Raw genomic sequence first — 12,981 nt, forward strand, 5'->3', positions numbered from 1 at the left:
AAGTAATGATAAAGTTCACACTTATTCCTAACAGCATAATGCAGCAATGAAGCAGAAAGATACAAGAGCCCCCCCATACTTTACACAGGGATGGGGGGGAGGTGACCTACTCAGGAGCAACAAACAGGAATGAACTTATAGCATATATGGTCAGCCTACCGACATTGCTGGGACAAGGTCATCTAGAGTCCAGTGCAAAAACGCCAAATTGTGCCCCCCCCCCCCCTCAAGTTTTATGACCATTATGTGTCAGCAAAAATCTCCTGCCCCCCAAAAAATAAATTTTCACAGACACTCCGGAGTCAAAGAACAGTCCGTGTTTTTTTTGTGTTATCTATTAAGGGATAATAACTTAGATAGGGATGGGAGTTTATGGGATGCCTGCTTGACTTCAACAACTTCAGGGATGACTCTTCCTATATCGAGTCTCTATATACAGCTCCTCTTCTTCCTCCAGCACTCACTTGTAGAACCCCAGCTGGAACATTGTGAATACCTGACGGTCACATAGTCAGATTAAAGCAATGGCCCATTACAGACAGGAACCTGAGGCCCCTTGGTTATGTAGTAGAATTTCAGTGTCCATCTAGCATCACTCATGTGGCTACTGACCCCAGCACCACCTCTTCAGGCACAGCCAACCTGCCTGGCTGCAGCTGCCCCTTTCACTAGCCCTCCAGGCTAACTTTTCCCCACAGTCCTCCAGACTGACACTCACCAGCCCACCCGGCTGACTGTCAGGAGATCTCCCTGTAGTGCTGACCTACTCCTGCTGTCCTCTCTCCTTGCTCCTGTGCCTCCAGGAAGGGCTTCCTCTGTGTGTTTTGGTCGGTTCCTTCCAGCTCCCTAGCCCCAGCCCAAGGTCATTTCCCCCTCAGACAAGGGGGCACCCTCAAGGGCCACGGGCAGCTACCTCAGCACTCCATCTTCCACCCAACTCCCCTCCTGGCATGACTCATGCCTATTTAATTTCAATAGTATTCATTACATTTTGAAATAAGAGCTTACAGAGTGCATCTCAATCAAAGATGTAATTGTAGGGTTACATATCACAGTAGTATTGTAATTCTAACTTTATATATAAAATATAAAATGTCAAGGAATACAAGCGAGAGAACATTTGCTGGGTACATCTCTTAGGTGGAGAAAAGGCGGAGGTGAAAGACATTAAGGAAAATGGCTAGACTTCAAGGATGACGTTCCAAGGGAAACCGATGGGGTTGTCTTGTCACCATTACAGATGTGCACTACATAATGAATGATGGAGCCAAGCCAACCACTGTGTACAAAAGAGTTGACTTTTGCCAAGTTCAAATTGGGTCTGAGTGTTGAGGTTCATCAAAAAGAAGGTAAACTCTGGAGGGTCTTGTTGTTTCCAGCAGGAAGCAATAGATTTTTTAGCAGCTGTCAAGCAATGAAGCATGAAGGGGAGGTGATTCTTGCGCCAACGCTCACAGTTTAGTAAGAGGAGAGCCATGGCTGGGTTACGGGAGCAGGTAAGACTCATGCCTATTTATGAGGGGGCCTTCACCCTGGCAACCCTTTACTGGGGATTGGCTGAGGCCCTCATAAATATTCCAAGCAGCTTCCCCTAACCCCCACCCACTATGTCTAGAACATTCTTCATGTCCCAGAAAAGAGGGGGAGGTACCAGAGAAGCTGCTAGGATGAGTCACCCAGCCCTGAGTCACTGAACCCTGACCCAGATTCACAGCTCAGGCTTAGCCCTGAGCTCAGTTTAATTTTTCCTACACTAAACTTAGCACTTCTAGAGGGTGCTAAAGGTGTGGTGCAAAAGACCCAGTAAAAAGATTACCACACAGGTGAGGAATAAGGCAGGAGCAATAAATGGAGGCAAGGAGCCCAAAGTTTGTTAAATTTATAAAAAGTATTCCGCATCTTATTAAGGTGTTAATGTTCACTTTGAGATCAGGTCTACCTTAAAGCTATCTGACAATCTGATAAAAAACCTTACAATATGAATTTTGGATGCAAGCTAAATGGTTAAAGCTAATGTTTCCTTTCACCAATACAAAAACAAAGAGAAGAAAAAAATATAACCGTAGTTGTAATACTTACAGAAAACAAACAGGAGACTTGTGAAGATGAGCAAAATAAGAAACATCAAGATTAGGAGGACCACCAGGGTGATGATAACCCAACCTTGGGGATTCTTGTCAGCTGGAGGCTCTGAAATAAATATAGACAGAAGGGGTTCGTGAATGATCCGGTATGTATTAGCTGGTGTGTGCGGGGAGCAAGGCCGGGACAAGGGGTGGGCAGAAGGGACAGCTGCCCTAGGGGCAGAAGGGGCAGCTGCCCTAGTGGCAGTGTGTATTGTAGGGATGGGGGTGTCACAAGTTCCTTCTTCAATAGGGCAGACAGGAGTAGTGACAGTGGCATCACTACTTCTGTCAGCTCAGCACTGGAAACAGCATAGAGAAGAGGAGAGAGCTGGAAGGAGGTGCAGGCTGTGCTTTCTCTCCCCCTTCCTGCTCATAAGCTTGCACCTAATGAAGGGGGGGCACAATTTGGCATCTTTGCCCTGGATGATCTGGTCCCGGCACTGGCAATGAGCTTAGTTGCAGAAAACAGAATTTGTATTCATGCAGAATTCAGTATTTCACAAGAACTCGACCAGAAGGCACCCAAACGGAAACACTCACAGCATATGACAGCAGTGTGTAGCAGAGCAGGTCTCAGGTGTGCTGACAGCATCTGTCTTGAGGGGCGGAAAGATAATCCCATCTGTACCCAAATGAGGAGGTGTCCAGGATGGATTATGTGTCCTTATCCTTTCCCTACTTGTCTGAAACCTCACCCTGCTACTAATTACTGTCCCTGTCAGACAGGTGACCTGTCCCTACACTACCCACACGCGAAATGCGCACCAACCAAGCCTGGGAGCATTCATTAGGCTCTGCTTGACCCAAGATGGCCGCCAGAGTCACACAGGATGGCAGCATTCAATCTGATTGCTTCCTCAGTGACCCAGGAAACTATAGAGGAACCACCTTCCTCTTGACTTCCTCTCCCCCCTGCAATGTCACTGTGGTTGAGCGCCCTCTGCAGTGGAGAAAGTAGACTGCAACTGCCTACAGGTGTAACAATCCTTCTCTGTAATACTTTGATAAGGATACACACGTGGGACTGAAATACAGAAGAGCATCACCACTGCCACACAATGTAAAAGGACTCCCACCAACCATCCCCTGTAAGACGGCTGAGCCTTTAGATAGAACTCATGCTGCAAAGTGTGTGCTCTTTTATTTTTAGCTGTTTTTTTTAAGTGTTACTAAACCCAATATCTGGTCTCCCACAGTACACAGAACATGGAAATGCAATTATTTTGGTAAATATAAACTGCTAAATACCTTTTCTCATCTGCAGCAGGGATGGGCCGAACACCCCCCTGTTCGGTTCGATTCGCTGCAGAACTCCCGAACAGGGGAAATGTTCTAACCCGAGCAGCGAACCCCATTGAAGTTTATGGGAGCCGAACAGGAAAAATTGAAAAGTACCCATTATGAAGGCTTACATTCAAGTAATTGGCCAAGGGTTATGGGTGTCCAAGTACTGCCCTGGGGGACATGTATCATCTATTATTTTTTTTTAATATATTTTTTTTAAAACAATGTTTTTTTCAGGAGCAGTGATTTAATGATGCTTAAAGTGCAACAATGAAAATGCAAAATTCCTTTAAATATTTTGCCTGGGGGGGTCCCTTAATGTGCCTGTAAAGTGGTGCATTTGTAGCATGTATAGAACATGCTACAAAAAAAAAACTGGCATTTTTAAAGAAAAAATGACTCGCGGGTACAATTGCCAGCTATTAAAAAAATAAAGAAAAAAATGGCGTGGTGCCCCCCCCAGTCCATACCAGGCCCTTATCCGAGCATGCAGCCTGGCAGGTCAGGAAAAGGGGGGAGACGAGTGAATGCCCCCCCCCTCCTGAACCATGCCAGGCCACATGCCCTCAACTTGGGGGGTGGGTGCTTTGGGGCGGGGGGGGGCTCTGCCCTCTCCACCCCAAAGCACCTTGTCCCCATGTTGATGGGGAGAAGGGCCTCTTCTCAACAACCCTGGGCTGTAGTTGTGGGGGTCTGCGAGTGGCCCCCAAATCCCGCCCCCCCTCCATGTGAATGGGTATCGGGTACAACGTACTCCTTCCCATTCACCAAAAGAAGTGTCAAAAAGTAAGAACCACAGAAAGCAGTTTTTGACGCACTCAGAGTCGTATCGGAAGTGACGTCCATGTTCTGACGTCACTTCCGATACGACTCAGAGTGAGTTCCATGCCGGTTCTGAGACGACGAGACGGTTGTCTGGCCGGTTGTTCCTCTCCTCTCTTCTCATGTTAACATCTACACTAAGGATGAGCCGAACACCCCCCGTTCGGTTCGCAGCAGAACATGCGAACAGGCAAAAAAATTGTTCGAACACGCGAACACCGTTAAAGTCTATGGGACACGAACATGAAAAATCAAAAGTGCTCATTTTAAAGGCTTATATGCAAGTTATTGTCATAAAAAGTGTTTGGGGACCTGGGTCCTGCCCCAGGGGACATGTATCAATGCAAAAAGAAGTTTTAAAAATGAATGTTTTTTCAGGAGCAGTGATTTTAATAACGCTTAATGTGAAACAATAAAGATGAAATATTCCTTTAAATATCGTGCCTGGGGGTGTCTATAGTATCCCTGTAAAGTGACACAGTTTTCCCGTGTTTAGAACAATACCACAGCAAAATGACATTTCTAAAGGAAAAAAGTCATTTAAAATAGATCGTGGCTGTAATGAATTGTCGGGTCCTGGAAATATAGATAAAAGGCATGGGTCCCCCCCAGTCCATTACCAGGCCCTTTGGGTCTGGTATGAATATTAAGGGGAACTGCGAACCAAAAATTTAAAAAAAATTGCATGGGGGTCATCCCAAAATCCATACTAGGCCCTTATCCTTACCCTTGGCCGGTGGTTGTGGGGGTCTGCGGGCGGGGGGGCTTATTGGTATCTGGAAGCCCCCTTTAACAAGGGAACCCCTAGATCCCGGCCTCCCCACCTATGTGAATTGGTAACGGGTACATTGTACCCCTACCATTTCACAAAAAAAGTGTCAATAGTAAAAAAGACAGGAGACACTATGGCATGTGGCGTCAGAGGGGGGGCGGGGTCACCCATTTACGTCACCAGGTGGCCCCACCCTCAGCTATATAACAGCTGTCACCGAGAAGAAGCATCACTCAGCGGGAGCCTCCCATGGAGGCGGAGCTGTTGCGGGACATTTTTATTTTTTTATCTCTTAATAAAGGACTTGTCCCAAAATGTCTCCTGTCTTTTTTACTATTTTTAACATTTTTTTTGTGAAATGGTAATGTACAATGTACCCTTTACCAGTTCACGTAGGGGGGGGCCAGGATCTGGGGGTCCCCTTGTTAAAGGGGGCTTCCAGATTCCAATAAGCCCTCCTGCCCACAGACCCCCACAACCACTGGGCAAGGGTTGTGGGGATGAGGCCCTTGTCCCCATCAACATGGAGACAAGGTGCTTTGGAGGGCTACCCAAAAGCACCCTCCCCATGTTGAGGGCATGTGGCCTGGTATGGTTCAGGAGGGGGGGCGCTCTCTCGTCCCCCCCTCTTTTCCTGCGGCCTGCCAGGTTGTGTGCTCGGATAAGGGTCTGGTATGGATTTTGGGGGGGACCCCAACGCCATATTTTTTACATTTTGGCACAGGGTTCCTCTTAGATTCCATACCAGACCCTTCAGGAACATCCGGCTCATCCCTAATAATAGATAATAATAATAATAATAATAATAAAACATTTTTATTATTCTTGTTATTTATTATTATTAATTTGTTACATTCCATTCGTTTAGATGCGGCATTTGTTATTTCAGATAATTTGTAACTTCGGATAAATTTGTATTCATTATGTTCATTATGACAAATTTTAAAGGAAATTCCAATACCTATAATTGAATAGTTAGTAATAAATCAAGACACACTCGGAGTCACATCAGAAGTGACATCAGAACTGATCAATAGCGATTTAGATCTGATGAAGAAGCGGAATGCTTTGAAACGTTATCTCCATGTTCTGACGTCACTTCTGACGCGACTCCGAGTGCGTTCCATGTTGGTTTTGAGACGACAAGACGGATGTCCGGTCCTTTGTTCCTCTCCATTCTTCTTGTGTTAACATCTACACACCACCATCCCCTGGGGACTCGCTGAGTGACCACTGTATTATACTTTTATATGTCTATTGATCTTTATATTAGTGTGAGTAGCCATTTGGCTGATTTTCATTAAATATACCATTTGTTGCATCGTCTGCTGCAGGTTTTGGCGTACCTTGTTTTTCTCCCATTGTTCTTCCACTGACTGCTTCGCTTTCAAGGGAGCTGCCATCAATGCTGCATACGTATACTTCCTGGACTTTATAGACTTTTAGTTGTGTTATTAGTGAGTTTCGATACCCTCTCGTGTGCCATTCTGTTTTTGTCTAGGAACCTACCATCACTGGACGTTTGCTGAATGGATTTTGCCTGGGTAACCTGCATTAGATATGTAGGGCTGAACTCTGTTTCATGTACAGTTTGCTGTTGAACTGTGCTGATGAATGCTCATTAAAGTTTCATTAAATGTTGAAAGCCTGAAGTTACTCTAAAGAGGTGCATGATGGGATATGGCGTATCAGAAGAACAGGACCTTTAGAGGGTATGAAGTAAAGCCACCACAAAAGGTCTACTCGGCAAGATAAGCAGGAGGAGTAGTGCAATTGCTATTGGTAGCCAGTTACTAGTGCAGGGTGCATTGGAGCTGGCCATATAGCGTGGTACCTGGTGCAGGTGATGGGTCCTCTAGTAGCAAGGGGGTCAATGATCTGGCTTCCTCCCCAGCGGCTAGTTTCTCGTAGTGACTGGACTCGTGTTATGGAGGCTCTTAGCCTGGCCGTACAGTGCGGGAAGGAAGGAGTTAGCATGTGCACACATGAGGTCAGCGCTATGTGCGTAGCGAGGCCCCATTCAGTCACTGGGAGCGAGGTGACAGAGGTATGCTGGTCTGGTGGAGAGGGCACGGGCTCAGCGGTGTGAATCCCAAATGCAACATACATCAAGCTAAAGTGTGTAGTGACACGGGACAGCACTTTTCAGAGGAACTCTACATTTCTACTGCAGTGTTACGGCTCATCTTTAAGCCTCGGAGCCTTCATAACATTTGACTGTTACATGGCCGCGGTGGTCCGTGCCTGGTCCTGGGCATTGATGAGAGCGTTCACGGCGAAAAATACCCCCCACGTGCAGGATGAATGGCCCCGTCCACAACTTAGTCAGCCAGGATACGCAGCTTACACCTCACATACACCCTACTATTTTTGCAGTGAGTAAGTGCTACATACTGTGCAAAGTGCAAAAATAATAAGCTCCTAAGGTGCCAAAGTACAGGACTATAGCTGGCCTTCTGGCTGGAGAAACCTCTTCTATGTTCCCCATGCCCCCTCTTAGCCAGGGGTTGCAGGCAAACAGACTTGCAGTTATATCCTCCCCTTCACTCTCAGTTTCGGCAGCACACAGAGAAGACCAGACAACAATGAAAACGTTAAGAAAGGCTAACCATGTCTTAGAGGAGAAGACTTTTACAATGCAAAGGGCCAACTTTTCCTTACTTATAAACAGTGGCGGCTGGTGCTCAAACTTTTTTTGGGGGGCGCAAACAAACTGAAAAATTCTGAAAAAAAATATATCAATTGCAGCCTCACTGTATCCATTAAACTCAGCCACTGTGCCCATCAAATGCTGCCACTGTGCCCATCAAATGCCGCCACTGTGCCCATCAAATGCCACCACTTTCCTATCAAATGCAGCCACTGTGCCCATCAAATGCAGCCACTGTGCCCATCAATTGCAGCCACTGTGCCCATCAATTGCAGCCACTGTGCCCATCAAATGCCGCCACTGTGCCCATCAAATGCCGCCACTGTGCCATCAAATGCCACCAATGTGCTCATAAAATACAGCCACTGTGCCATCAAATGCCGTCACTGAGTCCACCAATTGCAGCCACTATGCCCATCAATCACAGCCACTGTGCCCATCAAACGCAGCCACTGTGCCATTAAATGTAGCCACTGTGCCCATCAAATGCTGCCACTGTGGCATCAAATGCCGCCACTGTGCCAATTAATTGCAGCCACTGTGCCCATCAAACGCAGCCAATGTGCCCATCAAATACAGCCACTGTGCCCATCAAATGCTGCCACTGTGACACCCCCCGCCAGTTCGCCGTCTGCCCGGCACTTACCCTGTCTCGGTGGGGCAGCGGGTGACGGCGGCGAGCGGTGTCCTCCATGTGTCTCCTCCCGTCCTCTCCACCTGATAGGCATCCAATCACAGCGCCTGTCATTTAAGCCAATCAGGTGATGGGTAACAGACCCGAGCACCTGATTGGAGGAGAGGCGGTTCAGTGTTAGGGAAGGGAATATTAATTCGCTTTTGTAACACACTTGGGTGGACTGCGAGCGCCATCCTTTTTTGAAGCCAATTAGAGCCTATGGCTCTAATCAGGTGCTTCAAAAACACTTCCCTCGCCACTGTATTTCAGGGGCCCGACACCCGAAAAGGGGCCGGACGCCTGAATAGGGGGTGGCAGCCGCGGCCATAGATAGATTCATATCCATTGGTCCATTCATATCCATTGGCATGTGTGATATACTGTTCATGTGTGCAATACTCTTTTATTACCTCCTGAGCATGGCAGCCACTGGAATGTTGACTGCTATTGTGTCAGTTGCCCTAGATGAGTATGGTAGATGGTCATTGTGACCTGTACAGCTAGCAGTGCCGGCGGATAAGGTCATCTAGAGCACAGGGCAAACATACCAAACTGTGCCCCCCCAAGATGTATGAGCGTGATGTGTCAGCAAAAATCCCCCCCCCAAAAAAGAAAGGAGGACTAATCTACAAGAATAAACTCCCCCTCCTCTCAGTACAAATCTGCCCCCTTGCTGAAATCACCCCTGCCAGCACAAATCTTAGCCCCCCCATCCCCCCTCTAAGCTCAAATCCTCCCTCTCTCCAAATCCCCCCCCCAAAAAAAATCACCCCTTTCAGAAAAAATCCTCTACCCGTCATATTTCCCCCCACCCAGCACAAATCCTCCCCCAATCCCCCTTCTTAGCACAAACCCCTCAAAATGTCCCCTCCTAGCATAAATATCTCCCAATCACCCCTACTAGCACAAACCCCCCCCCAAAAAAAAAAAAAATTAAAATCCCCTCCTAGAACAAACCCCCCCACCTCTATCATATTACCATTTACAGCACCAACCATAAAAATCTTCATCCCCCTTCCCAACACAAATCCCCCCCAAATCAACATTCCTAGCACACACCCCTAATTCCCCCTCCTAGAACAATTCTTACCCCCTGCCACTCTCCAACCCCCCCCCTCCTAACACAAATCCCCCCGATCTTGAGGTGCCCCCCTCCCTCACTTCACATAATACCACAGTGCCCAGGGCAGCCGCTCCCTTCTAGAACAAAATTCCACCCCCCTCTACCATATCACCTCTTCTAGCACCAGCCATATAAATCCTCACCCCCCCTTCCCAACACAAATCCCCTCCAATCTCAAGGCGCCCCCTCCCTCACATAATACCACAGTGCCCAGGGCAGCTGCCCCCTTCTGCCCACCCCTTGTCCTGGCCCTGACGACTAGTACTGTACAATACACATGATAGTAGAAGAATGCAAATCTCAAATAAACACAGACAGGTGTCCTCAGCCACGTATAATGGAAGGAGACAGTATGTCCTTCACCTTACCTTTGGTTTTGGTCCTCTTCTCTATCCTCTGTGCATTGAAATCCCTCGAGTTTGCATAAACATTATCCTGAATTCTCCCTAAAAACAAACGCAGAACTTAACATGAATTTTTCACAAACAGAAATATCCAGAGAGTGCTGTAAATATCAAGGATGCAGAAGGGGGAATGGGGGGGTACAGTTATGGGCATAGGTGTGCGCAGCCTAATGCATTAGGGTGTGCACCCTTAAGCTCAAACATAAATGCATGTGTATGTATCTACATATATATGACCCCGGCACATTGATCTCCCTGCTGGCACAGTGAAAGAGAAAAGGATAAACACTTCACTTATGGCAGAGCCGGTAAGAGGGAGATCTTTCCCATGTTCCTGTTGCTACACAAAACAATAACAATAATGCGCATGGGGGGATTAGGGTGTGCCTGGGCACACCCGGCACACCCTGTGCGCACGCCTATGGTTATGGGGTTCATCCAATACAGGAGTCCATTTAAGACCCAACAACATTAACAGATGTGCTACTTTTTCTCCCCTCTTAATCAGAGGTTCCTAACTAGTGCTGTGTACACTATATTACCAAAAGTATTGGGACACCCGCCTTTACAAACACATGAACTTTAATGTCATCCCCGTCTTGCTCCGTAGGGTTTAATATTGAGTTGGCCCACCCTTTGCAGCTATAACAGCTTCAACTCTTCTGGGAAGGCCGTACACAAGGTTGAGGAGTGTGTCTATGGGAATGTTTGACCATTCTTCCAGAAGAGAATTTGTGAGGTCAGGCACTGATGCTGGATAAGAAGGCCTGGCTCGCAGTCTCTGCTCTAATTCATCCCAAAGGTTTTCTATCGGAGTGAGGTCAGGACTCTGTGCAGGCCAGTCAATTTCCTCCACCCCAAACTCACTCAACCAAGTCTTTATGAACTTTGCTTTGTGCACTGGTCCAAATCATTTGGTGGAGGGGGGATTATGGTGTGGGGTTGTTTTTCAGGGGTTGGGCTTGGCCCCTTATTTCCAGTGAAGGGAACTCTTAAGGTGTCAGCATACCAAGACACTTTGGACAATTTCATGCTCCCAACTTTGTGGGAACCATTTGGGGACAGTCCCTTCCTGTTCCAACATGACTGCACACCAGTGCACAAATCAAGGTCCATAAAGACATGGATGAGAGAGTTTGGGGTGAAGGAACTTGACTGGCCAGAGTCCTCACTTCAACCCGAAAGAACACCTTTGGGATGAATTAGAGTGGAAACTGCGAGCCAGCCCTTCTCATCCAACATCAATGCCTGACCTCACAAATGCGCTTCTGGAAGAATGGTCAAACATTCCCATAGACACACTCCTAAACCTTGTGGACGGCCTTCCCAGAAGAGTTGAAGCTGTTATAGCTGCAAAGGGCGGGGCCAACTCAATATTGAACCCTACGGACTAAGACTGGGATGCCATTAAAGTTCATGTGCGTGTAAAGGCAGGTGTCCCAATACTCCTCTCTCCTCTTTGGCTCACTGGCTGTGATTGACAGCAGTGGGAGCCAATGGCTCCCTCTAATGTCTCAGCCAATGAGGAAGTATAGTCTCCAGAGAGCCAAGGTTCTCGTACATACCGCTGGAATGCAATGGGCTCAGGTAAGTATGCATGCAAATAATACACTTATTCACTGGGTATTAGTTAACAGATAGATCAGTCGTGTCCAAGTCAACCCGGTGGCCTGAGGGATCTTAGTACACATCTGAATAAACAGATCCTAAGTGCCAAGTCACACTACAGCAACTTGGGATCCGACTTGTCAGACCCAAGTCGCTGGACATAAGACATTTCATTGAAGTGAATGAGAGCTGTCCTAATGTACACTACTGAAGTCGCTCCAACTTCAGAAAAGGTTCCTGTACTACTTCAAGGTGACTTCTAGCGGACTTGTACCCATAGATTTCAACAGAAGTTGCCTCCAAGTTGGATCCTTATCTTAATTGATGTGATTTGGATCCGACATTACAAGAAGACTACCCAGGAATTCCCTGAAGTTCCTTCAAAGTTGCCTCAAAGTTGCCTCGAAGTTGCCTGGCAAAGTCGTGCCGACTTTCAGGTCGCTGTTGTGTGAACCGGCACTAAAGTCTCAGAGGGCCTCTCTGCAACGACTGGTATGTCCACCCCTGGATTACATCCCGACTTACCTGAGTGCATTGTGAATTCTTCAGTCCTCCTTATCCCACAATCTCCACGTCTTGTACTATTCACAGCTATAATCATATGATTAGGAAGTCACCCAGCAACACGTTTAAGGAAATGAAAGTAACTACAACGTAGAAAACTTTGCATTTCTCGAGCTCCATGCTATTATTAATACAACGTGTTTTTGTATTTTCCATTACAAGCTGTAAATCTCAGAGCAGGTTCTTTTGTACCTAAATTAAATTATTATATTATACCATTGGTGTGCGCAGCCTATTACATTAGGGTGTGCACCCCAGAACACAAACACATGCCTGTTTATATCAGCAGAGCAGTGGTGTCAGTAGAGTAAAGATTGGTGTCAGTGGACAGTGTTAGTAGTTTTTTTTTTTATTTTTATTATTTTTTGCAATTCTTTTTTTTTCATGATATTTACATTAGTTTACTATGCTTCGTTAGGATTGAAGACAGGAGTGATCAGTACAGATCACTCACTGTGTTCACTCAGAAAAAGGAAGGAGCCGGTTAGTAAAATATTTACCAGCCCCTTCCCCACTCCTGAAATAAGAGGAGGGAAGCTGACAGCACTGCAGAGGGGAGAGAGGAAGTAGGGGGAATCGGCACCATGCAGAATGTTTAGGGTGTGCACAGGCACACCCGGCACACCCTGTGCACACACCTATGTATTATACTATACTATGTTATTATTGTACAGGACTTTTATATTGCTAGATGATTGGGATTATTTGTTAAAAATAATCCCAATCATCTACTTCACAAGCTGATTACCCGAATCCCACGTGCACAAATTCACATCCGTGATTGGAAAACTTTTCACCAATTCATGAGACACCACCACCTTCCATAGGCGTGCGCAGCCTATTACATTAGGGTGTGCACCGAAAGCTCAAGCACACATACGTGTGTATATATATATATATATAGTCAAAAGTATTGGGACACCTGCCTTTACACACACATGACCTTTAATGA

General features: G+C 46.7%; 1 protein-coding gene across 1 annotated transcript in view; it reads right to left on the reverse strand.

The window, feature by feature from the left end:
- LOC141133706 (uncharacterized) overlaps nucleotides 1-12,627 on the reverse strand; it is a 64,335-nt gene extending 51,708 nt beyond the window's left edge. The window contains exons 1-3 of the mRNA XM_073623203.1: nucleotides 11,991-12,627; nucleotides 9,822-9,899; nucleotides 2,080-2,190 (exon numbers count right to left, since the gene is read on the reverse strand). Coding sequence (XP_073479304.1) covers nucleotides 2,080-2,190; nucleotides 9,822-9,899; nucleotides 11,991-12,066 — 265 coding nt within the window. The 5' untranslated portion in view covers nucleotides 12,067-12,627. The remainder of the gene's footprint in view (nucleotides 1-2,079; nucleotides 2,191-9,821; nucleotides 9,900-11,990) is intronic.
- Nucleotides 12,628-12,981: the final 354 nt, after the last annotated feature.

Source organism: Aquarana catesbeiana, linkage group LG03, assembly GCF_042186555.1.
Source record: "Aquarana catesbeiana isolate 2022-GZ linkage group LG03, ASM4218655v1, whole genome shotgun sequence".
Taxonomy (NCBI): Eukaryota; Metazoa; Chordata; class Amphibia; order Anura; family Ranidae; genus Aquarana; species Aquarana catesbeiana.